The sequence below is a fragment of the Mus musculus genome, chromosome 16 (genome assembly GCF_000001635.26).
Source record: "Mus musculus strain C57BL/6J chromosome 16, GRCm38.p6 C57BL/6J".
Taxonomy (NCBI): domain Eukaryota; kingdom Metazoa; phylum Chordata; class Mammalia; order Rodentia; family Muridae; genus Mus; species Mus musculus.
Genome location: NC_000082.6, coordinates 20,279,610 through 20,302,395, shown reverse-complemented (window position 1 = coordinate 20,302,395; position 22,786 = coordinate 20,279,610). Strand labels below are relative to the sequence as shown.

At 43.1% G+C, this 22,786-nt stretch overlaps 1 protein-coding gene across 2 annotated transcripts; it reads left to right on the top strand.

Moving 5' to 3' along the window:
• Positions 1-22,576, top strand: Parl (presenilin associated, rhomboid-like). 2 transcript variants are annotated; one of them, XR_384575.3, is made up of 10 exons: positions 1-187; positions 4,070-4,265; positions 4,663-4,803; positions 8,994-9,042; positions 14,444-14,539; positions 15,327-15,476; positions 16,583-16,631; positions 19,371-19,472; positions 19,576-19,673; positions 22,311-22,576. XR_384575.3 is itself a non-coding variant. In NM_001005767.4 (10 exons), the coding sequence occupies exons 1-10, from the start codon at positions 69-71 to the stop codon at positions 22,420-22,422; spliced, it is 1,134 nt and encodes a 377-aa protein (NP_001005767.1). In that variant the 5' UTR covers positions 34-68; the 3' UTR covers positions 22,423-22,576. The 2 variants fall into 2 exon arrangements, 1 of the variants encoding a protein (NP_001005767.1); NM_001005767.4 differs by having other exon boundaries at positions 34-187; positions 16,561-16,631.
• Positions 22,577-22,786: the final 210 nt, after the last annotated feature.

Genomic DNA, 22,786 nt, shown 5'->3' with positions numbered 1-22,786 from the left:
TCGCCCCGGAAGTGATTTCTAGGCCGGGGTTAGAGAGGTCGGGCCATGGTGGGGCAGAGGTTGGGAAGATGGCGTTGCAAGGTTGGGTACAGCGAGGCTGGCGCTGCGGTCCGGCGTGGGCGCCTCCCTTGGGTGGCGGCTACCGGGAGCTCTCTGCGACCCAGGCCCCGCGGCTGCTTGGACGCAGGTAATGGCCGCCGCTTCCAGCTCCCCCGGCTTCCCATGAGCTGGGGTTGCGCGCATCCTCGGGGGATAGGTAGCCGTGTGGGGCTCCCGCTTTCCATTGTTTACGAGGTCTTTGCTAAAGCTGACTCCTCCCTGCCTAGCTTTTCCTTGGTCCTCCTTTCCCTACTGGCTTCTGGGTGCCGAGCCGCGAGAGGTGTCTGGCCGAGCCCGGCCCGGTTCTCCGGACCCGCGGTCTTTCCTAGTAGTTCCGAGGGATGTGATGGAAAGGGGAACTTCTGAGCGTTAATTGCATGTCCGGCTCATATTCTTGAAAGGGCTGTACTGCTGTAGGAAGCACGTGGCCTTTCCGGCCGGCCGGATCTTACATGAAGTGTAATAGAAGAGAAATTCCATAGCAGTTGAATTAATACTGACGTTGAAACTTAGTCCGAAGATGTCAACTTTGCAACTTCTACCTAATTGATGGTACCATACACACCAAGGGGCCTGAGGTCTTTATAAACGTGTGAGCTAGCCAGAGATGAGATTGAGCCTGGCGAAGGCACCACCTGATCTTAAAATTCACCCGAGGTGGGCACAGGTCTGTAATCTCAACTCTCAGTAGTCTGAATCAGGAGGATGGCGAGTTGGAGCCAAGCTGGGAAAGGCTGAATTATAAATAAATAAACAGCACCTGGACTATATGTAGATTCATTTCCCAGGTGCCACCCAAAATCAGAATCTTGGAAAGTGGCGAAAGCGGAAGAACCTGCTCCTCAAGTGAAGCTTATTAACATCTGTGGAAAAGTTGCATATGGTGTAGCTTACTGGCTAACGTTTAAAATCAGGCATTGCTTTTAAACAGCTTGGTGTGGTCAGACTTGCTTGTAAGCAGGGTTAGGCGTTCAAGGCTAGGCTGGGCAGCAGAAGACTGGAAAAAAGAAAGGAAGAAAAAAGTCTTAAACAGGTGGAACTGGGGAGGTGCCTTGGAGGTAACAAGATTTCTGTGATCCTGTTGATTTGCTGTGATAGTTTCGGGAAAAGGCAGCAAAAGAAGTGGACACTTCATCTCTGAGGAACCTCATTGGTAGGGTGCTTGTCTCTAGTAACACCACAAAACTTGTCAAAAGAGTTTAGCCTACCTATCATGGTGGCTCAGGCTAGTAATCCCGGCACTTGGGAGGTGGATTAGGAGTAGGAGCCAGACTGTCAGGCCACCATGGATTACTTGAGGTCCTGTCTAACCCTCCCCTCAGTACATGTGGTATTAAAATTTATATGGAAACTTGGAAACTGACATTCTTAATCTTGTGGTTATGGGAGAATGCATTAGATGAGAATGTGGGTGAACCTGAAGTGGCTTTGCTCTTGTCTCCACATGTATGAACTTAATAGGGAATGGGAGTTGCTCGCTTTGTAATCACTAGTCTGTTTTGAGCCACTGTGGTTCTAAATTAGCATGAAGAATGAGCCAGGCCTTGTGGCTCTAAAGAGGTCCCAACGTTTGCATTTTATAAACACTTTATGTGGTGATACAAAGGCAAAGGTGATACAAACACAAGGTCCTCAGGCACCTGCCAGCCCACACACGGTTCTCCCTTTACAGGAGTTATAAGATTTTATGATATGGTTAAGTTTAGGTTGCTGCACTCCTGTCCTTCAGGATTCTTGTCTAGCAAGAGAAATCAATAGTACTGGGTTACAAGTTTAGTTCTGTATAATGAATGCATTCTGATGATGATCATTTGGTTTAGTTCAGTGGGAACTGATCACTTTATTTATTAGACCTACTTTGGCTACTTTAAACTCTTCCTGGGCTTCGTGAGCTCTTAGCTCAGCACTCAAGATTCTCTGCTCTTACAGGGGACCTGGGTTTGATGCCCAGTTTCCACATGGTTGCTTACAACTGTCTGGAACCCAGTTCCAGGGGCTAAAGGCCTCTTTAGGCCTCTGCTAGCACCAGGCACACATGTAGTGCACAAACATACATATAGGCAAAACCTCCATATACATAAAATTAAACGCTCTTGGGGCTGGAGACATGGCTCAGGGGTTAAGAGCACTTAGTACTCTTCTAGAGGACCTAGGTTCAATACCTAGCACTCAAATGATGGTTCACAATTGCCTGTAATTCCAGGCCTAGAAATCTGTTACCCTCTTTGGGCCTCCAAGGCATCAGACACATGAGTTGCACAGGCGTACATGCAGACAAAACATCCATACATGTAAGGAATTGAATTTTTAAAAAGAATAAGGCTTTTAAAAAGAAAAAAAATTACTTAGGAATGCATTTGGCTATAAAACTGATGACTAGATAAGTGGGAATTATTTTTTCTAAGATGTTTTGAGGGAAGAAGCGACTGCTGTCTTTGTACTATACTCCAAAATGTCAGGGTTTAAGTGTAAATTCCTTGACCTTTATCTTGGCTTTAAAGAGAACTGTTTTAGCTTTAGATATTACATCCTATTCAAGCCAGAAAGATAGAGGCACGTGTGTGTGTCTGTCTGTCTGAGTGAGACGGGGTGGAGGAGTGGGGTTGAGGGTGGGTGGGGAGGGGGTGATGGAGAGGCAGGCCAGTGGTATGAGATATTACCATACAGAAGGCTAGAAAACAAGGATATTGCTTTCCTAGCCACTAAGAAAAAGTAGGCAAGGGGAAAGGATTAATAGCATTTGGGATTGACTGTTCAATGGTGTTTGCTTCTCAGATTGCTGATGTCATTGAAGGGAGTTCAGCACTACTTACTATTTGCCTTAGCATTGGTTGAGTAAGTGGATAATCTTCTGAAACCAAGTTGTTAAATGTAATCTAGACATGAAGGACGGGATTAGATTAGAAAGGGAAGCTTTTTTGTTTATTTATTTTGAGACAGGGTCTTACCAAGGTCAGTGTAACCTCTAACTTGATAGTGCCCTGCTTCTTTCCTTCTCTTGAGGGCTGGGGTGTATGCTACCATCCCTGGTTTGTGCTGAGCTGGGATTGAGCCCAGTGTTCTACTGACTGCATTTAGTCCAGCGTTCTACTGACTTAAATCTCAATTCCCTCACCTTATTTTTCTCTCTTTTTCTTCTTTTTTTGAGACAGAACCTTCCCGTGTAGCCTGGGCTCACTATTTTAGCCTCCTGTTTAGGGTGTAATGAGAATATCACAAAGGGAAAGTGTACTTCAAGAACTTGCATGGATTGAGTTTTCGTACATAAAGGAATTGGAGCCTTTGAGTGCGTGTCTACTATTAAGGAGTTCAGGAACAGAAGTATCAGAGTGAAGGGTCAGATTGAAGAGTGGAGCACTCAGACTCAGCTGGGATGGGGGCTGTGATCCACACTGCTAAGCTGTAAGGACTCAAACAAGAAGATCCCTTTTGAAGACTTCCTTAAACCAGTGAAATCCATCACTTATAACTATCAATACTTATCAAAGGAAACCGTTAGGGTTGCAAGGACAACACATTTAAATGTTTCTTTTGGAGTCTGGTCAAAATTCAGACAAAACAAGGTTATTTTATTGTTAATGAAGCTGTCAGTGCATGGGTGCAATAGGGAGAAGGAGAGACCTCCACAATGTGGAATGTTGGTTTGAGTGCACACACAATAAATAGAAACAAAAAGAAACACTTCACTATTTATGTAGTCTTTTTCCCTGTGGAGAATCAAGGTATCTTTTTCTGATTGATACAAAGTAATAAATAGCCCATGATGCACTCTCTGGGCTACTGTAGTTTGGGTCGCATTCTTCCCAGGAAGGTTAAGGATACTTTCTTGAGATTAGGAGTCTTGGCTCTTGTAGGATTGTTAGGAAGTCACGTGACATGGTGGTGGCTCTGGCCAAGTGCAGGTTCCTAGGGACTCTTGTGTAGAAGACGACGCACGGCTTCTAATCAGATGCTTACCTACGCTCCACAGGTTTAACTTGTTTGTTCAGCAAAAATGTGGATTTAGAAAAGCACCCAGGAAGGTTGAACCTCGAAGATCAGACACAGGGTCGAGTGGAGAAGCATATAAGAGAAGTGCCTTGATCCCGCCTCTGGAAGAAACAGTCTTTTACCCTTCCCCCTATCCTATAAGAACACTCGTGAAGCCCTTTTTCTTCACCATTGGGGTAAGAGCTCAGGCCACTGCTATTGTAGCTTGTTGCTAGCACTGCAGTCAAGCAATGCCCGGGGCAGGTTCTGGTGGTGGAAGGAGAGGGTGGGGCCCAGTGGGACTTGGAAGCTGGCTGTATGAGTTCAGATTAAAGAATAAATTGAATAATTGCTTTCAGAATTTGGCTCCATTGCTTCAGTTCTGAGGATGGTGCTTATGGGCTTCCTTTTTCATAGAGCATTTCAAGTGGTACCAAATTGGTATTTTTTGTTTTCTCTGGAGATTTGTTGCTGGAAACAGGCCTCTGAATGCTTAATGTTATAATAAAGCAACACAGTAGGTTTTACCGTGCTAGGTGAAATATTATCTGTGAAATGTATTTCCTTTTCAAATTACTTAAACATTTTCTCTAGTTCACAGGCTGTGCATTTGGGTCAGCTGCTATTTGGCAGTATGAGTCACTGAAATCCAGGGTTCAGAGTTATTTTGATGGCATAAAAGCTGACTGGTTGGACAGCATACGGCCACAAAAGGAAGGAAACCTCAGAAAGGAGGTAAGAATAAACCCTGCTTCCTTTATCCTAGCTAACCACAAAAGTCTAATTTATTAGAAAATAGTCTTTTTTATTTATTTGTAAACTTTTATTATTATGTATGTCGGAGAAAGTGAGGGTGGAGTGAGCACCATCGCATTCACGTGGAGGTCAGAGAACGGTTTTATTGTAAATGCAGAGTGTCTGTAGTCCTGACTAGCCTGGAACTCAGAGATCCACCCACCTCTGCCTCTCACGTGCTGTAAATAAAGGCACTGCCACCATGCCCAGCTGAAGAGCAGATTGTTATAGTGGGTCCTGACACTGAGGTCTAGCCTTAGAAAGAGTCCTTACTTAGTGGCAGCATCCCATCCATAGATGTGAGGTTGATGTCATCCTCCTCTTGTGTCCTGTAAGCACGGTGGGCGTTTACAATGCATGTTTGGCAGTGCTGTATGGACACCATGAGAGCTTTGTCCTTCTGCCCACATGTGTCAGACTCACCGTAGTGAGTTGTTATAAAGGTTTGGGGCCCTTTCCTAGCTCTACTATAGGAGCCAGTGTTCACTTTCTTCACCTTGCTGAGTTAGTTTAGAATAGGATCACAGGGATTAAAAGATGTGTGTGTGTGTGTGTGTATGGTTATGCACACTTGTGAACCTTATAGACAGCCATCAAATGGACTTTAGAAGGCTGCCCAGTGAAGTGACACAAGGTTTACGAACTGGTAAATTCCTATTGCATTATATTCTAACTGTTCAGGGATACAGTGTGAGAAAGAGATGCAAATTCATAGCTTATAGAGTTGCATTTACTTTGTATAAAAACTGGCCTCCTTTTCTCTTAACTGAGTTTTTTTTTTTTAAAGATTTATTTATTTATTATATGTAAGTACACTGTAGCTGTCTTCAGACACTCCAGAAGAGGGCATCAGATTTCATTATGGATGGTTGTGAGCCACCATGTGGTTGCTGAGATTTGAACTCGGGACCTTTGGAAGAGCAGTCGGCACTCTTAACCACTGAGCCATCTCTCCAGCCCAACTGAGTTCTTAAAAACATTCTACACATACAATGTTTTCACCTATTAATACATACTGAGTACTGAGGCCACGGGTTAACATACAAATTATTTTTTTCAGTGTGTGTGGTTGTTTTGCCTGCACGTGTATCTGTGCACCATGTCTATGTGGTGCCCTCAGAAGCCAAAAACAGGTATTGGATTATCTGGAACTTGAGTTGCAGATGATTATGACCCACTCTGTAGATGCTGGGAGTTGAAACCTGGTCCTTGGAAAGAGCAGTGCTTCTAAATGCTGAGCCATCTCTCCAACTCCCAAAAGATTTCTTTTTATTTATGGGTGATGTCACATATTTGGTGCCTGAGGAGGCTTGAGGGGAGGGCATTGCCCCTTCTGGAGCTGGAGCTGCAGAGGGTTGTGAGCACACCTGACATGAATGCTGGGGACTGGATGCAAGTCCAGCAAGTTACTTTACTGCTGAGCCATGTCTCAGCCTTTAAAATGCTGAAAGGGTTATAAGTGATTTTATATAAAACCTTAATCCAAAAGTAGATTTCTTTTAGTAATAGTTAAGTAAATGGTAGGTTATGGTATTTAAAATCTATGTCCATTAAAGAAAGTCAAGCAATTATGACTATAGTATGGAAGATGATGTCCTAGCCTGACATGGTGGCATGGGCCTTTGTCCCTGCTACCTGGAGATTTCTGAGTCCAGGAATTTGAGGAAAGCCTTAGCAACAGCAAGCTCTTAGTTAATATTTAAAAAAGCAGGTTCTTAGAAACCAATTTGTACCACTGTACATCCAGCGCTGAGAACTCTCAGTGACAGTTGCAGAAGTGGGATGTCATACACACTGATGTGTCATTACTTGTTAGTCTTGAATGCCTTTCCAAATGAAAGCCAGGTTCAATCTCATAACTGAAATTGTTTTTGAGACCTTGACTTTGTGGTGTGGACAAGGATGACCTTAACTTCTGATCCTCCTGCCTCCACTTCCCGAGAGCGGGGCTTCCAGGTGTGAACTAGCACACTGGTTTCCTTGTGCTGGATGGAACCTGGGATTGTGTGTGTCGGGCACATCAGCAGCCCTAGATGAGTTTTTACTTTTAACCATCTTAAGCATGGGAGACTTGAGAAGTAGAGAGGATAGTCTAATGAAGCCCATTATTGTGCACCCTGAGCAGTTCCAGGTCTGTTTTTCATATCTCTTCTCTGCCCTTACGAGATTATTGCAAACAAGCCATAGACATGTCTGATCCCTAAATATTTCAAAGTGCATTCCGACAATGTAAGATCTGGACCGAGTAATATTACTGCATTTAAAACATGACTCCAGGCACAGTGGCAGAGGCAGGTGATCTGTGAGTTTCAGGGCAGCCAGGGCTCTACAGTGATCCTCCTCTCCCCTTACCTCCCTGCCCCCACCCCGCCCCCCAAAAAAAGAAAGGGAAGAAGAAGGAAAAGGTGGCAATTTTAGTGAAAAGTACGATTAGAAGTTTATTTTTGAAGATTTATTTTATGTGTATGAATGCCTTATCTGCCTGTATGTGTATATATCATATGCATGCCTACACACACAGAAGTCAGAATAGGTCACTGGGTCCCCTTGAACCCGAGTTGCAGATGGTTGTGAGCCACCACGTGAGTTGTGAGAATTGAACCCAGGTCCTCTGTAAGAGCAGCCGGTGTTGCTGACCACTAAGCACCTTCCCAGCCCCTTCTCTGTGTTTTGAGATGAGTTTTGCCATGTTGCTCAGGTCTTCTACCAGCTCCTAGGCCCAAGCATTTCTCTTGCCTTTGCCTCTTGAATGACTAGGACTTCAGCATGCCTAGCACTCTAGTTGTAAATGTTTCCTGGGATTTTTGTTTGTTTTAAGATATGTATCTGTGTTAAGGTACATATCTTGTGGGTATGTGCATGAACACACATGAGAATATGAGTGTATGCGCACATGTACGTGTGGGTGGCAGAGGACAGAAGTGGGTGTTAGATCGCTTGGAACTTGTTATAAAGGTCTTGGGATCTGACTCCAGTTTTCATAGTTGTGAAGCAAGTGCTCTTAGCCCCTGAGCCATCTCTCCAGCTCCCTTGTTAGAATCTTTTATTATTATTTTTCAATTAAATTTTGTTTTGTTTTAGATAGGGTCCCTCTGTGTAGTCCAGGTTGTCCTGCAACTTGCTCTGTAGACCACATTGACCTGAAACTCTTGAGATCTTCTTGGGTCTGCTTCCTTCATGCTGAGATTAAAGCCTTGTGCTACCACACCCTGTTCTTAGAACTTTAAACTCAATACGACTACCACTTGGTACCTGCTACATCTTGTAGTGTGACAATTGTGCTTCACTGTTGGTCTCATGACAATACTGCTAGCTATCCTTTATTATCTCATTCTAACAGAATCTGGAGTTTAGAAACAAGTGTCTGAGCCATGGTTCTGTGGAGAGTGTCTGAGTATGAAGCATGCCTTTTAGCAACAGAGATGCCAGTGCAGACCTAAGCATGTCTATGTGAGTGCTGCGCAGAGCCCCAGCTGTCTGAGGACAGCAGGCAGTATACTCTTGACCCCAATCGTTACGTCTTTGCAGTTTCATGCCTTTCAGCACATTCTATCATTCAGTTCTTATTTTCATGGTGAGCAGGATGTTCTCCTACTGCGTGTGGCTTTGGCCTTTTTCATTGTTTAGTTCCTTGTCCCTGTGGTTCCTCGTTTATCTGCACGCTCATCACTAGGAAATTCAGCCTTTTCAGCAGAAGTGATGTCAAACTGAAGATTATGTGTGAACCAGAAGGGAGATAATGACAATTAGATGCAGTTAGTTACTGAGCAAGGACAGTAAACTCTCTAAAATCAATAAAAGATCATGGTGCTCAGGGGACACGAAATTAACATTGTTAAGTTTCCAGCCCCTCAGATTAAAACTCAGAAACAAGTGCTGTGCTGTGGCAGAAGGCATCATAGTGGCCAATAAATTTGGGTTGATAGGTTCTTGGTCACAGCCACAATTACTTTAAAGAATTCTGAAGATTATATGCAAGAAAAGTATTTTATTTGGTAGATAATTCTTTTTTTATGTAGATAATTCTTATTATTAAATAGTTTCAGTCCTTAAAAAAAAAAAAGACAAGCTTTCCCCCTGAGTCTGAACTATTTCACATAGAGTCATATGCAATTTTCCTTCTGTTTTAGATTAACAAGTGGTGGAATAGCCTAAGTGATGGCCAGCGGACTGTGACAGGTTTGTGTTAGCTTACACGTTTTAGCCATTCAAGGGAAGAGAAATCAAACCAAAAGGTACAGTATGTCACAGGCAATGGCTTTCATACCGTGCTTACTGGTGGCTTAGAAGACAGGGAATCTTTGTACCTACATGCCTACACGATAGTATAAAATAGTGTGGAGCTGGGCACAGTGGCTCACATCTATAATGGGAGCCCGAAGAGTTTAAGGCCAGTCTGTGTTATAGCAAGGCAAAGCAAAGGTCTGCGAAGACAACAAAAAAGGAGTGTGGCATAAATATTTCAAGATGTCCTGGATCAGTTTTCTAGTTTGCATAGAACACGTTATTGACCAAATAAATAGTTCATGGGTCATTGATATTTATCCCATTTAAGAAGATGAAGGAATGCGGGAATACAGTTTAGTTTGGTAGAGTACTTGCCTAGCAAGGCCCTGGGTTCAGCAGAAGCACTGAACAGACTCGGCAAGGTGTCATGTCATATCATGTCATGTCATATCTGCACTTAGGTGGAGGCAGCTGGATCAGAAGCTTAGTGGTACATAACAAGTTTGAAGCCAGCCTGGAATATAGAAAACTAAACAAGCCAAAGGAGACATTGCTCAAGTGTGCACCAGGGTCTCTGTACTTTCCACGCTGGGCACAGGGCATTTGTCTCTATTTCGTAGATGAGGAGACTGTCTTCCAGAGAAAGAACTTTTCTCTCCCCTTTTATTGTTTGAAAATTTTATTCATGTGTATAATGTGTAAAAAGAATCTTTTGAAGTCAAACTGTAGTAGAATAGAGGTGAGTTTTAACCCAAGTCCACGTTACTGCCTAGCAAACCATGTTCAGAAGGTTCCCTTAAATGTGAATGTGAGTCAAGTAGTCCGTGCCACCGTGGTGATTTTACTTTGTTCTTTTTTTTTCTCCCCCAATTTGAGGGGCAAAGAGACAGAATCTATAGCCCAGGCCGTCCCGGAACTGAGATCTGCTTGCCCCTGCCTCCTGAGGGCTGGGACTGAAGGTGTGCAAAGACAGATCTGAGTTCTCAAAGCAACAATTTCATAGTATTTGATGGATTTGGAAGCTCTGTAAGGTGACATAAATAGTAAACAAACATGATTTCTAGCGAGTAGCTAGATGCTACTTACTCTCAAACAGGGTAGACTTACTGGTACACTGTTTCCTTTAACTCCCTTGGTAGATAAAGGGTGGGATTTTTTTTTTTTTTTCATTCGGACCGCTTCTCCTATATGTAGGCTTAACTTTTCCTTACATTTTAGAACCGGATATCGTCTCCAAGCTTAGGATTGACATTGCTTTCCTTAGAAATGCTTTTGTTCTCCTGAATTCATTGCCAATTTTTAATAACGCCTACTTACTGCCTTGAGGGCAAATGTGAGCACTAATTAACACAGTTCTACTTTTTCATGTTTTTTATTTTATCCTTACACTTTCTCAGCATGAGGATTACAGATGTGTACTGTCACATCTGGTTTTTTATGTGGGTGTTGGTGATCTGAATTCCGTCCTTTGCTGCACGAGCAGTTTACAATTAAGCAATCCCCTCAGCCCCCTTAAATGAGTCATTTGTCATGAAGAATATTGCAGTATAGAAAGCAATTATAACATACTCAGCACAACCTGAGTATAAAGCACTTTGAATGACGTGAACGGGATGGTCACCAGATAAATGGATTAGCTACAAGATTTTGGAAAACCTGAGGAAGTGGTCTTTGAGCTGTCTGCTATCACCTGACACTTACTTACGGGTGTTTCTAACTTTGCAACATTTGGAATGTAAATCAGTTAACTTTGTACCCAGAATTTTAAAATACATATATTTATTTTATGTGTATCTTTTTTTTTTTTTTGGTTTTTCGAGACAGGGTTTCTCTGTATAGCCCTGGCTGTCCTGGAGCTCACTTTGTAGACCAGGCTGGCCTCGAACTCAGAAATCCGCCTGCCTCTGCCTCCCGAGTGCTGGGATTAAAGGCGTGCACCACCACGCCCGGCTATTTTATGTGTATCTTGAGTGTATGTGTGAGCACCATGTGTGTGCAAGAGCTCGTGTATGTCAGTCAGAAGAGGACAGTTACAGGCAGTTATGAGCCACCATGTGAGTGCCAGGAACCAAACCTAGAGCTTATAGATTTACTTTCTTTCCTGGGATTATTAATGTTCTGATGGGTATATGTGTGGTATTTATTTTCATTTTTGTGTTTTTAAAGAAGTTGACAAATTCTGGCCTAGAGATTTTTAAGCTGTCTGAGACCTTTGGCTTGTGTTCCTGACACACGGGAGCAGGAGATAGAAGCACCGGTACGCTCAAGGTTTATGACTGAAAGCAGGCTCTTGGGTTGGCAGGATGTCAGATAAGGCAAGTCTAGACAGTGAGTTGTTTGCAAAGTATTTGCCTTCTGAATTCAGAGAAGTTTCTCTGTGCTGCTTTAATCCTAGATGTAGACAGGAGCAGATGGCGAGGAAGCTGCACTGTGTCCCATGTCTAGAGGTAGAGAGTCTGTGTTGGAGAAGGACTCGTCTCAGGCTGTTCTTGAAAAGCCACTTTTTAAGGGTAGGGTAGAAAGCAAGCTCCTTTTACATGTTTTGTTTGCTTTGGAATGTATCGTTGTTGTTATTGTTATTATTTTAAATAGGGTCTTATGATGCAGCGTAGGCTGCCTGGAACGTGTGGCTGTTGTCCTGCACCTGACTCCCAAGAGCTGGGATTGTGTGTGAAATACCATACCTCTTTGGAAGTTTTCTTGCTCTTATTCAGAAATATTTCCCTAGACTTCAAGTTGCTTAGGGAAAAAAGTGTGTGCATATATGTATGTATGTATGTACGTGTATACATATATGTATGTGTGTGGGGGGGGCGAGACAGAGGTTGACGTCAAACCTCTTGCTCAGTTGTTCTCCACCTGAAGACAGGTTCTCTCACTGGAGATCACTGTCCTGTCTTCTGTCTCCATCCATCCATGAGGGATCATAGGTGCGCACCACCTTCTTATGCTCTTTTCTTTTAAACATGATTCTAAGGCTCTGACTCGGGTCCTCATGCTTGTGCTTTACTAGATAGCAAGCACTTTACTGACCGAGCCATCTCTGAGCTCAGAAAAAGGTATTATGTATCCTTTTGGTGTTTGTGAGGTAATGGAGAAGCCTAAAGCAGCTTTCTTCCATTAGACTTGACCCTGCTGCTTTTTCATTTTGGCTACTTCCTCATTCTGCTCTTGGGGGACCCTAAACTAGCCCCAAGAAGAGCATTTCTCCTGGCTTTCCAGGGAGCCTGGTAGACTTTCCCAGGTGGTGTTTGAGTGTGAAATATCACTCCTGGGCTTCTGTGTTTGGTCCCCAGCAGGTGGTGCTGCTCTTTAGGGAGGTTATGGAGCCTTTAGGAGGAGCCTTTAGGAGGAAGTCATCACTTGGGGTGGGCTTTGCCTCCCTGTTTTGGGTTTGTCCACTAGTGTTTTTCTATGTTCTCATCTTAGTTTAACACTTTTCTCCATCTCAGTTGTGGGGTGGAAGACAGGTTTCTCTGGGTTTCCTCTTGAGTCCTCTATCACTTTGCCACTATGTGAGATCAGTGACTCCTGACCCTGCCTTCTTGCTGACCCTGAGTTCACTCATTTGGCTGCTGTAGACATACATATTTAGCACTAACTGGATTGTTGGAGTGGAGTTAGTTGGAGGCTCCTTCAGGTAGGATGTACTGGGTAGATAAGATCACCCCCAAAATGGGATCCTGTGCTTAGCTATTGAAGTGGATTGTAAGTCTTAATTAAGTATAGGGAAAAAAGCAAGATAGATTAAAGGTCTCTAAATCAGTTCATGCCTTTTTTGTTTTGTTTTTCAAGACAGGGTTTCTCTTTGTAGAACAGGCTGGCCTGAAACCAAGAGATCCAACTACTTCTGCCTTCCAAGTTCTGGGATTAAATAAGGTTTAGTCCATGTATCTTTAATTCACTATTTAGAAGTATAAAATTTAGTGGTTTTTACTATACATAAAAGGTCATCGATCAGGTTGGATAGAGTGACCCTGTCCCGACGTTTATGGATCCATCAGATCCTAAAATAGGAAGACCCACTCTGATTGTGCACATCACCATCTTGTGAGCTCAGGTCCTAAACTGAAAAAAAAGGGAAGAAGGCAAGCAAGCTGAGTCTAGAACCCATCACTTTATGTTCTGCTTGTAGATGCTATGTGACCAGCCACCTCACTGCCACCATGTCTTCCCTGCCATGATACTCAAACTTTGAGTCACAATAAACCCAACCTCCCTTAAGTTGCTTTCTGACTAGTTTTCTTGTCACATCTTGGTTTTTATCAAGAGTAGTACTGGTTGTTTGGAATGAATTGAAAAATGTTCTTTGTGGTGGGGCAGAGTTTTGAGAAGAGGATCTTCAAAGATAGTTTATTGTTTTGCTTTGACTTATTTGAGACAAAGTTTCATGTTCTCAAGGCTGGCCTACAATTCCCTCTGTTTATGAGTTAGGATGAGCTTGTGTCTTCCATCCTCCTGCCTCTGTTTCTGAGTTGGCCATTATCAAACAATAATTATGGATCTGATTATTTACTGAGAAGAGTAAACTATTCAGAAGGAGGAAAATACTGATCTGGGTGACCAAAGTTCCTGAGCTGGAGAGGTGACTCAGTGTGTAAAGATGCTAGCGGTGGCGCACGTCTTTAATCCCAGCACTCAGAGGCAGAGGCAGGTGGATTTCTGAGTTCGAGGCCAGCCTGGTCTACAAAGTGAGTTCCAGAACAGCCAGGGCTACACAGAGAAACCCTGTCTCAAAAAACAAAAACAAAAACAAAAAACAAAAAAGATGCTAGCCTCAGTACAGTGGTGTGGCACACACCTTTAATCCTAGCATTCAGGCAGAGGCAGACAGGTATACAGAGCAAGTTCCAGGCCAGCCAGGGCTGTTACACAGAGGAACCCTGTCTCAAAACACCAAAAAAGAAAGATGCTAGACTCCCAATCCTTAGTTCAATCCCAGAAACCATGGGAAAAACTGGCAAATGGCTGGATGCAGTAGCACTCCCATAACAAGATGGGAGGTGGAGACAGGACAATTTCCTGAAGCTTGCAGGCCAGCCCGCCTGGAGCACACAATCCAACAGCAATAGCAAGGAAGGCAAGAATGACTCTGACAGTTGTGTATGTGGCACCATAAATAACTAACCTTTAAAAAGAAAGCCGGCTCTTAGAAGAGAGTGTTTGCAACTGTCCACACATCCTCCGGCTTCCTGCTAGTGGCAGTTTGGACACAATGCTATGCTAGCACTGCTTTCCTCATCTCTGTCCCTTACCAAATACGTAGTGCGTTCATGTAACTGTGGCAGGAGAAGGTCAGGCGGACTTGACTTTTGTGCCTCTTATTTTCATGTCCTTCAATTCTGTTTTGTAGGCATCATAGCTGCGAATGCCCTCGTCTTCTGCTTGTGGAGAGTGCCGTCCCTGCAGCGAACCATGATCAGATACTTTACATCCAACCCAGCATCCAGTAAGTCTCAGTTGTGGGAACAAATAGTGTGAAAAGTAGGCTTTGCATTAGTTAGAGTGCTACAAAAGTGAGTTGTTTGTCGGTAATTATGAGCAGTGTACACGGTGAAGCCTGCAAGGACAAGAACCTCGTCTCCCCTCTGTTGCAGTCCCCAGATGCCTGAAAGGTACTTTACACTACATAGTAGAGGTTTTTCTTTTTTAACAAATTAAGGTCTGGGTGGGCCGTGGTGATGTAACCTTTTCTCAGTACTTGGGAAACAGTGTGAGGCCAGCCTGGTCTACATAGAGCATTCCTGGACAGATGGCTCAGCAAGAACATTGGCTGCTTTTCCAGAGGACCCTGATTTATTCCCAGCAGCACATGGTGCCTCATAACTGCCTATAACCTCAGTTCCAGGTTATCCATTGCCCTCTTTGGCCTCCTTGGGTACCAGGCAAACTCAGACATACAAGCAGGCAAGCAAAGCACCCATTAAATTAAAAAAAATTTTTTTTAAAGTTAAGATCTATAATCTATAATCACTGCAAGCCTATTTTTTGAGGAGAGTATTACATGTAATTTTGTGTCTATAATTGAAATAATTAGCTAGTTACTAAGTAGAAACATTTGTTAAGATAGGTTTTTATCCTTTGAAATACACTCTGTTAAGCCATCTTATTTAAGCTTTAACCAACCCTTTTGGATTCTTATGTTCAATTTAGTAACAATAATCAGACAAGTTTAAAACAAATAAAGCGTCATGACCGTGTGTTGTATGCTTACCAGGTATTTTCTTCTCTTGTAGAGGTTCTTTGTTCTCCAATGTTGCTGTCAACGTTCAGTCATTTCTCCTTATTCCACATGGCAGCAAATATGTATGTTTTGTGGAGCTTCTCATCTAGCATCGTGAACATCCTGGGTCAGGAGCAGTTTGTGGCAGTGTATCTGTCTGCAGGTAATAGCTTTACCCTGAGGATGGAGGACGCACAGGACTCAGTCCCTGCCGAAGGGATGAGGGTTGATCGTAGAAGTCTGCACACAGCTGTACACAGCACATCCTCAGGATGAACCTGTTTATCAAGTTGTGTGTAGAGAAGAGCATCACAGATCAGTGGACTTGTTCCTTCTCAGTTTCTCAACTGATAGATTCCCACGCGTTACTTGGGTATGCTTTGTTTTAAATTAGAAAAGGAGAGATTCCAGAATAGAGTACTGCTTAAACAACATCTTAATCTCCCTGGACCTTGTTGGTTTTTTTTTTTTTTTTTTAGTTAAGACAAATCATCTTAGAGATTGATGTTTCCAGACTTCCCAGCTATCTTAGCCACCTGGCTCATTTCCCCAGTGTGCTTAGTTGATAGAAAGCTGCAGATGAGTGCAGATGTTAGAGTGAGTGCTAAAGATACAGCTTCATGGTGTGAAGCCCTTACTATCACACAAAAAATTTTGGGTTGAATCCCTGCCACCAAAAAAACAAGTTCTAATGATATGGAAGCCAACAGGACCTAATGGGCCTGATGTCCGGAGTTAGCCCAGATTGATTCGAGGTAGCTGATAAATGTGGGCACTGGCTGTTGTGATTAGGAGGATGGTAAGTCAAGGTAAAGTGAATACCCAGAGTCCCTCAGTGTAACGAGGGCGGGGTCTTGGAGAGGGCACAGCATCCAGGACATCGCACTGTAAATCAGCTGAAGGGCTAACAGGGCTTAGTCATGCTGATACCCTTAGGTTGGTCCCAGTGAAACCTTACATTATTGCTAAGCATAGCCTGTAAGCTGAATGAAAATTCAGGAGGCTGAGACGGGAGGTTAGCAAGCCTGAGGTACAAAGTAAGACGCTATCTAAAGAAGAGAGGCAAGCCAGATACTATTAAACTGTGTGGAGTGGAGACTAAAATACAGAAACTTGGATCTGGAGTATAGTACAATAGAAAAGGGCTGGCCTAGTGTACATAGGCCTTAGGCTCAATCCCTAGTACATCTAAAGGGAAAAAAAAAACTTTTTATACTTAAACTGTTGAAATGTGGCTTATTTCATAGGTGTTATTTCCAATTTTGTCAGCTATGTGTGTAAAGTTGCCACAGGAAGATATGGACCTTCACTTGGTGCAGTAAGTATTTCTAATGTAAATATTTTCTGATTTAATTTTACATTTCATTGTGATTGATTATGCTTATAAGAAAGTTTCGAATGAATACAGATTCCATATACTTTCACCCTGTTGTTACCTGTGTCTTATAGAGTCAGTGCGACAGTAAACTTACACATTTGTAACGCTGAGAATTTTAGACGTTTTATTTTACATGCATGTGTAGGTGCTCCATGGTGTGTGTGTGTGTGTGTGTGTATAGAGCTGAGTATAACCTGGTGCAACTGGTTCTTTCTTTATATTTTGTTTTGTTGTTTGTTCCTTTGAGACAAAGTCTGACTATATCCCTGGCTGGCCTGGCACTCACAGAGAGAGAGAGATCTGTCTGCCTCTGCCTCTGTAAAGGTCTGTGCCACCAGCACCTGGCAAGATGCTTGCTCTGAGATCTTGAGATGTATCCATATTGCTGTGTACACCAATCATTTATTCCAATATGGGTGTTGTGGCTCCTGTAATCCTAGCTACTCAGAAAATACAGTGAGAAGACTGAATTTGAGACAAGGCTGAGCTACTTAGTGAGACTTCATCTCAAAATAAATAAATAAAAAGTATTTCTCTTGTGAGTGTTAAGTCCAATCTATGGACTTAATCATTCAGTAAATGATGCACACTTGGGTTGTCCGTTATTTAAAAAAAGCAAAAACAGATTGTGGTAGACATGTTGTTACGTGCCTTTAATGCCAGTACAAGGGAGGCAGAGGAAGTAGATCTTTGTGGATTCTAGGCTAGCCTGGTCTACATAGTGAGTTCCAGGTCAGTGCGGGCTACATCTACTTAGTGAGACCCAGTCCCAAACAATGGAACAAACCAACAAGTGCTGTGAACATTATGTGTACGGCCCTTGCTGTGGACTCATGCTTCCATTTCTCAGAGTTGAATGGCCAGACCATATGGTGCGTATGGCACTGTTTAAGAACCTATAGACTGGCAGGGGCACATCGACAGGAGTGTTCTGTACTTTCGTGCCAGAAGAGTATGAGAGCCCCAGTCTCCATGTTCTAGAGTAGCTGGCATTTTTGTTTTTTCAATAGCTGGCCATGTTAATGATTTTGTGCTTCTTCTCATGCATCATCTTTGAAGTATATTTTGCTCATTAGCATTTTAATTGAATTTGTTAACACATTTTTGATATATTCTGGGTACAAGTGCTTTGTCAGGGTGTTGAGAGATGTAGCTACTTTGAACTCTTCATCCTATTTCCTCTACCTCCCAAGTGCTGGCATTGTAGACATGTGTCACCTTGCTTGGCTTTTATCTGAATTTTTTTCTTTCTTTTTTCTTTTATCTGAATTTTGACCTGTAAAATATGTGTGCACTTTTTTGTGGTGAATGTGTCAACTCTTGTCCAACTTTTATACTATGTTTCTCTTTTTAAGTTAGCATATAATGTGTGAGAAGATGTTTTTAGACTATGAAAACTGCATGTTCATTAACCCTCTGCCATGCTCTCTCTCTGTTGGGATCTGTTATCTTGGTTAATCTAGCTTGTTGGGTTTTCCTGTGATGCTTGTTGCAGGGGTAATATATATCACAGCAATGTCTTCCCTAACCATGCCTCCCTTGTCACAGCTCAGATCAGCATTGGTGGCACTGGTGGCTCTAGACCATAAGTGGGTTTTTACCATGCTGGCTTTTTTCTGTGCTGAGACATTACACTGCAGACTCCTTCAGTTTGTCACAATGGCCATCTTTCCTGACCTGATACTTGAAATGAGTGTAGAGTTTCCCTTGTCCTTTATTCCTTTAATAGACAGCTTTGTCTCTGCTGTGACCTTCCTCAGAAGACAGTAGTGCGAGTGCTTGCATGCTGTTTTCACCTTGCTCTCTGCACAGCTCACTTCCTGTCTCCTATTCTGTTTGGCTGGAATCTGACCTGAGCTGGATATAGCCGTGCCCTGAGCCTGGGATTTCTTGTGCTGCCTTGGCACACAACATCTTTGCTTCTGATCTTGGAGTTGCTTGTTTTTACTTAGATGTGTGTTTCTGTACCCCTAGTATATAATACCATGCCTGCCTGCTATGTCAGAATTCAAATATTTGAATGAATGTGTATCATGAGAGTTAACGTCAGGTAGGACATATGATTGAGGTTTTGATATATTTTCAGATAATTTCAGATAAATTAAAAATGTGATTAGCTTGAGAGGGTTTTTTTGGTATATTCCAGAAAAAAACATCTCATAGCTATTATAAATTTAAATAGGAAGAAAAAAACTGTTCCAGAGGTTTTTTTTTGAACTGGTTAGGGAGCTGGTAGAAACAGTCCTCCTTCCTTCCTTCCTTTTTATTATGGTTTTTATTTTATGTGTGTTGATGTTTTGCCTCCTTTTATGCATGTGTGAGGATGTCTGGTTCCCTGGAACTGGAGTTGCAGACAGCTGAAGCTGCCATGTGGGTGCTGGGAACTGAACCTGGGTCCTCTGGAAGAGCAGCCAGTACTCAGCATGTTTAACTAGACATTCATGTACTCAGTATGATATATTTTATTTTTTTTTAGCGAGAGCTTAGTCTGTTTCTGGGGAGTATTTGCAGTATTATGTGACAACCTGGGTCCCTTTCTCTGATACTGTGCACATTCACAGTGCAAAGTTTTGAAGATTTATGCTCCCCTCCAGCTGTGCAGTGCATCAGGTGCTCAGAGCCTAGGCAGCCCTCCTCATGCTTTGTGCTGTCCTGGTCACTGTGTTTATTCCCCTGCAGTCGGGAGCAATCATGACTGTGCTTGCAGCTGTCTGCACCAAGATCCCAGAGGGGAGGCTCGCTATCATCTTCCTCCCTGTCTTCACCTTCACAGCGGGCAATGTGAGTATCCGGCTGAAGTTCATACATGACTGAAATATTGCCCTTAAATTGGAAGTAGAGGATTGAAATTGTACCATTTCTGTTTTATCTTCCTGGCTTCTAGGCCTTAAAAGCCATCATTGCCATGGATACAGCTGGGATGATCCTGGGATGGAAATTTTTTGATCATGCAGCCCATCTTGGGGGAGCTCTCTTTGGAATGTAAGTTTGAGTATAACCAGTTGCTGAAGTTTACCCTCCCTACCGCCCCGCCCGTCCCATCTGACTGGTGGTGTTCTGAGCTGGTGGAGCCATTTCTCTCATTTCTCTCCTGGGACTGCGTGTGTGGGAGAACACAGTATGTATGTCTGGGTAGAGACTGTTGTAGGACCATGTTCCAGACCGATGCTTACTGGGTATCTGTTGCATGCAAGTACCAGGATCGGTACCTTAGGTTCCTGTTTGATGATAGAAACTGAGTCTTGGGAATGACGGATGGCTCTGATGTAGTAGAACAAAAATTTAAATACGAACCTACAGCCTCTTTTTGCAGCTACTAAACGCACCTCTGTTGCGCTTCAGGAAATTGGTTTTTGCCCAAATTTAAATAGAAGGTGGTTCTGCAGTGCGCCCTAGGTGGAGCCGAGTGCTGCTGTGTTCCCATGAGTAAAAGCTAGCTTGTGCATGCTCTAGCTCTAGTTATGCAGCACATTATAGCCGTCGGAGACACTGGGCCTAGAAAAGTAGTTGTGCTTTGTGAATTCTAAATCTGTTTGTACTCACCATGTATTCTCGGAGCATTTGTCTATGTAGCTCCTTCCTGACCTCTTATTCTCATGCCTCTGCTTCCTGAGTATTAGGGTTGCAGATGTGCATGTCTGTGTCCAGCTCTCATGAGCAGATTTATCTGTATTCAGGAATTAAAATTCTATCATAAGTCAAGCCCTTTTAAAGATGTACATTTGTATATTGTTGTAGCGTTAATTGTATATTGTTGTAGTGTTAAAGCATTATATTGCTAGTTTGGTACCAATGTAAGGTAGAACACTTTTCACGGTGTATGTCTGTGTACCACATTCATTACCAGAGGCCACAGGAGGGCATCAGATCCCCTGGAACTGGAGTTTCATATTATTGTGGGGTTGTTTCCTATTGTTGTGGGTATTGATGCTAAGAACAGAACCCTGGTGTCCTTAAAGAGAGCACCAAGTACTCTTAGTCTCCTGAGCCACCTCCAGCCCCTTAAATCTTTCATACCCTTTGTTTGTTTGTTTGTTTTTGAGATATGGCTGGCCTAGATCTCAGTATGTAGACCAGGCTAGCCTTAAACTCACATTCACCTGCTCCTGCTCCTGCTCCCGCTTTCCGCCTCTGCTGGGGTTAAAATCATGGTCATCGTGCTATTCTCTTAATATTAAAATTAGGTGTCTAGGAAAAGATGAGGTCAATCAGTCTGGTATCTGTCTCTGGGAATGTGAAGGCTGTTTGGGAAATGAGTATAAAAATCAAGGTTTCCAGAGTAGGTGCTTTTCTTAGGCTGCCATTCTCCATCTTCCTGAGACCTCCAGGAGCCAGTGCTCTTTCCCTGGAAGAGCTGGCTGGAGAGGCCTTAAATTAACTGCACAGCCTTGCTGTGTTGGTTAAGTCACATGCTTCAAGTCGGCAGTGCCACTCAGCACTGGGGGACGCCCCTGCATGCTGCGTTGTGTGCAGCAGTTAGAGCACAGGAATCTCAGGTTTGCGTTCTGCTCATAATTAGGTGATTCCTAGTCAGGCTGAGCAAATGTGTTGTTAAACCTCTCACCCTCACTGTCCATTCACATGTCCATTGCCGTAGGCAGGTGGAAATGGCAGGAGGTATATACCATGATAGTCCTTGTTAGCAAGTTCCACACCTGACATTTCTTCTTATTTATAGTAAACAAAGAAACAAAAAAGTCTATACCTTGATCAGACCTTGATCGACACACAGAAACTATTAGCATGTTGAGCAAATTATTTTGTTTGTACTTGTTTTTCTCAAGTTAGGTAGATGTGGTTGTTTATGCCTTTACTCCCAGCTCTTAGGAGGCAGAATTGTCATGAGTGTCCAGCCAATGGGCTACATTGGGAAAACGTGTTACATAAATAAACAAGTAAACAAGGCAAGGTTAGCTTATAGTGAGTGAAAAAGTTACATTGTAGGGCTGTGAGTGGGTCTTTGGGTAAAGGTATTTTCCACAAAGCCTCACAAACTTAGTTCAATTCCTGGGACCTACGTGATGTCCTCAGATCTCCACACACTGACTGTGGTACTTGTGCCTCCTCCCCAAGACATAAATAAAATGTAAAGAAAAATATTTAACTGTGTAAAGCTGCCTCATAGTTCCAAATGCCCACTCGGGACCAGCTTGCTTTTATTCTTATATATCACAAGTACCAAAGCTTCATATCAAATTCCCTGTTTTATTCAATTGTCAGCGTGACTGGCATTTTATTTGAAGTGTCAACTTGGGGCTGGAGAGATGACTCAGCAGTTAAGAGCACTGGCAGCTCTTCCAGGACCCACGTTTCCAGCCTGCACCAGCATAGCAGCTCACAACTGTCTAGCCCCAGTTACGGGGGATCCAATGCCCTCTTCTGCTTCCTACTGTCACTGCACACACATGACACACAGACATTCATGTAGGCAAGACACCCATTCACATAAAGCAAACATTCTTTTTAATGAAAAAAAAAAAAAACAGTTGAAGGATCAGCTTGGTACTATAATGGTGTGAAGTTTGCATGACCTCACAAGTGAGGTCCCATTGTTTGAACACTGGACAAAGAATATTTGTCCAATAATTTGTCCAACAAAGAATATTTGTCTTTCTCCAGATGGTATATCACGTATGGACATGAACTCATTTGGAAGAACAGGGAGCCTCTAGTGAAAATCTGGCACGAAATAAGGACTAATGGCCCCAAGAAAGGAGGTGGCTCTAAGTGAAGCAGAGCTGGCCAGTATGACGGTGCATCTGATCCTTGCTGCTTGGAAAGTCTCAGCATCGGCCACCCCAGTGATTTAAATGTCCTCCGTACGTGTCTCCTTAGCAAATTATGGCAAAGTTGTGAAATAAATGTTTCTATCTCTAGTTTGTAAACAGTGTTCGTTCCTTCAGAGGCCTGCTGCTCTCTGGTGCTTGTTTTGTTAAATATGACATTCGTCAAGTTAGGAGGGACCCGTAGAGACCTGATGGAGGAGCCTTGGTATTATCCCTGACCTGGCATCTGCTTAGCATTGGTTCTGACTTTCCTCTTCAACTGGTCCACGGGAAAAAGTTGAGGGCAGCTTCTCTCTGACATAGTGTGAC

Excerpts from the sequence above, each read along its gene's own strand:
- Parl (NM_001005767.4), top strand. The coding sequence starts at position 69 with ATGGCGTTGCAAGGTTGGGTACAGCGAGGCTGGCGCTGCGGTCCGGCG. Across the intron at positions 188-4,069 it reads CCGCGGCTGCTTGGACGCAG|GTTTAACTTGTTTGTTCAGC; the intron begins GTAATGGCCGCC and ends TACGCTCCACAG. Across the intron at positions 9,043-14,443 it reads TGGCCAGCGGACTGTGACAG|GCATCATAGCTGCGAATGCC; the intron begins GTTTGTGTTAGC and ends TCTGTTTTGTAG.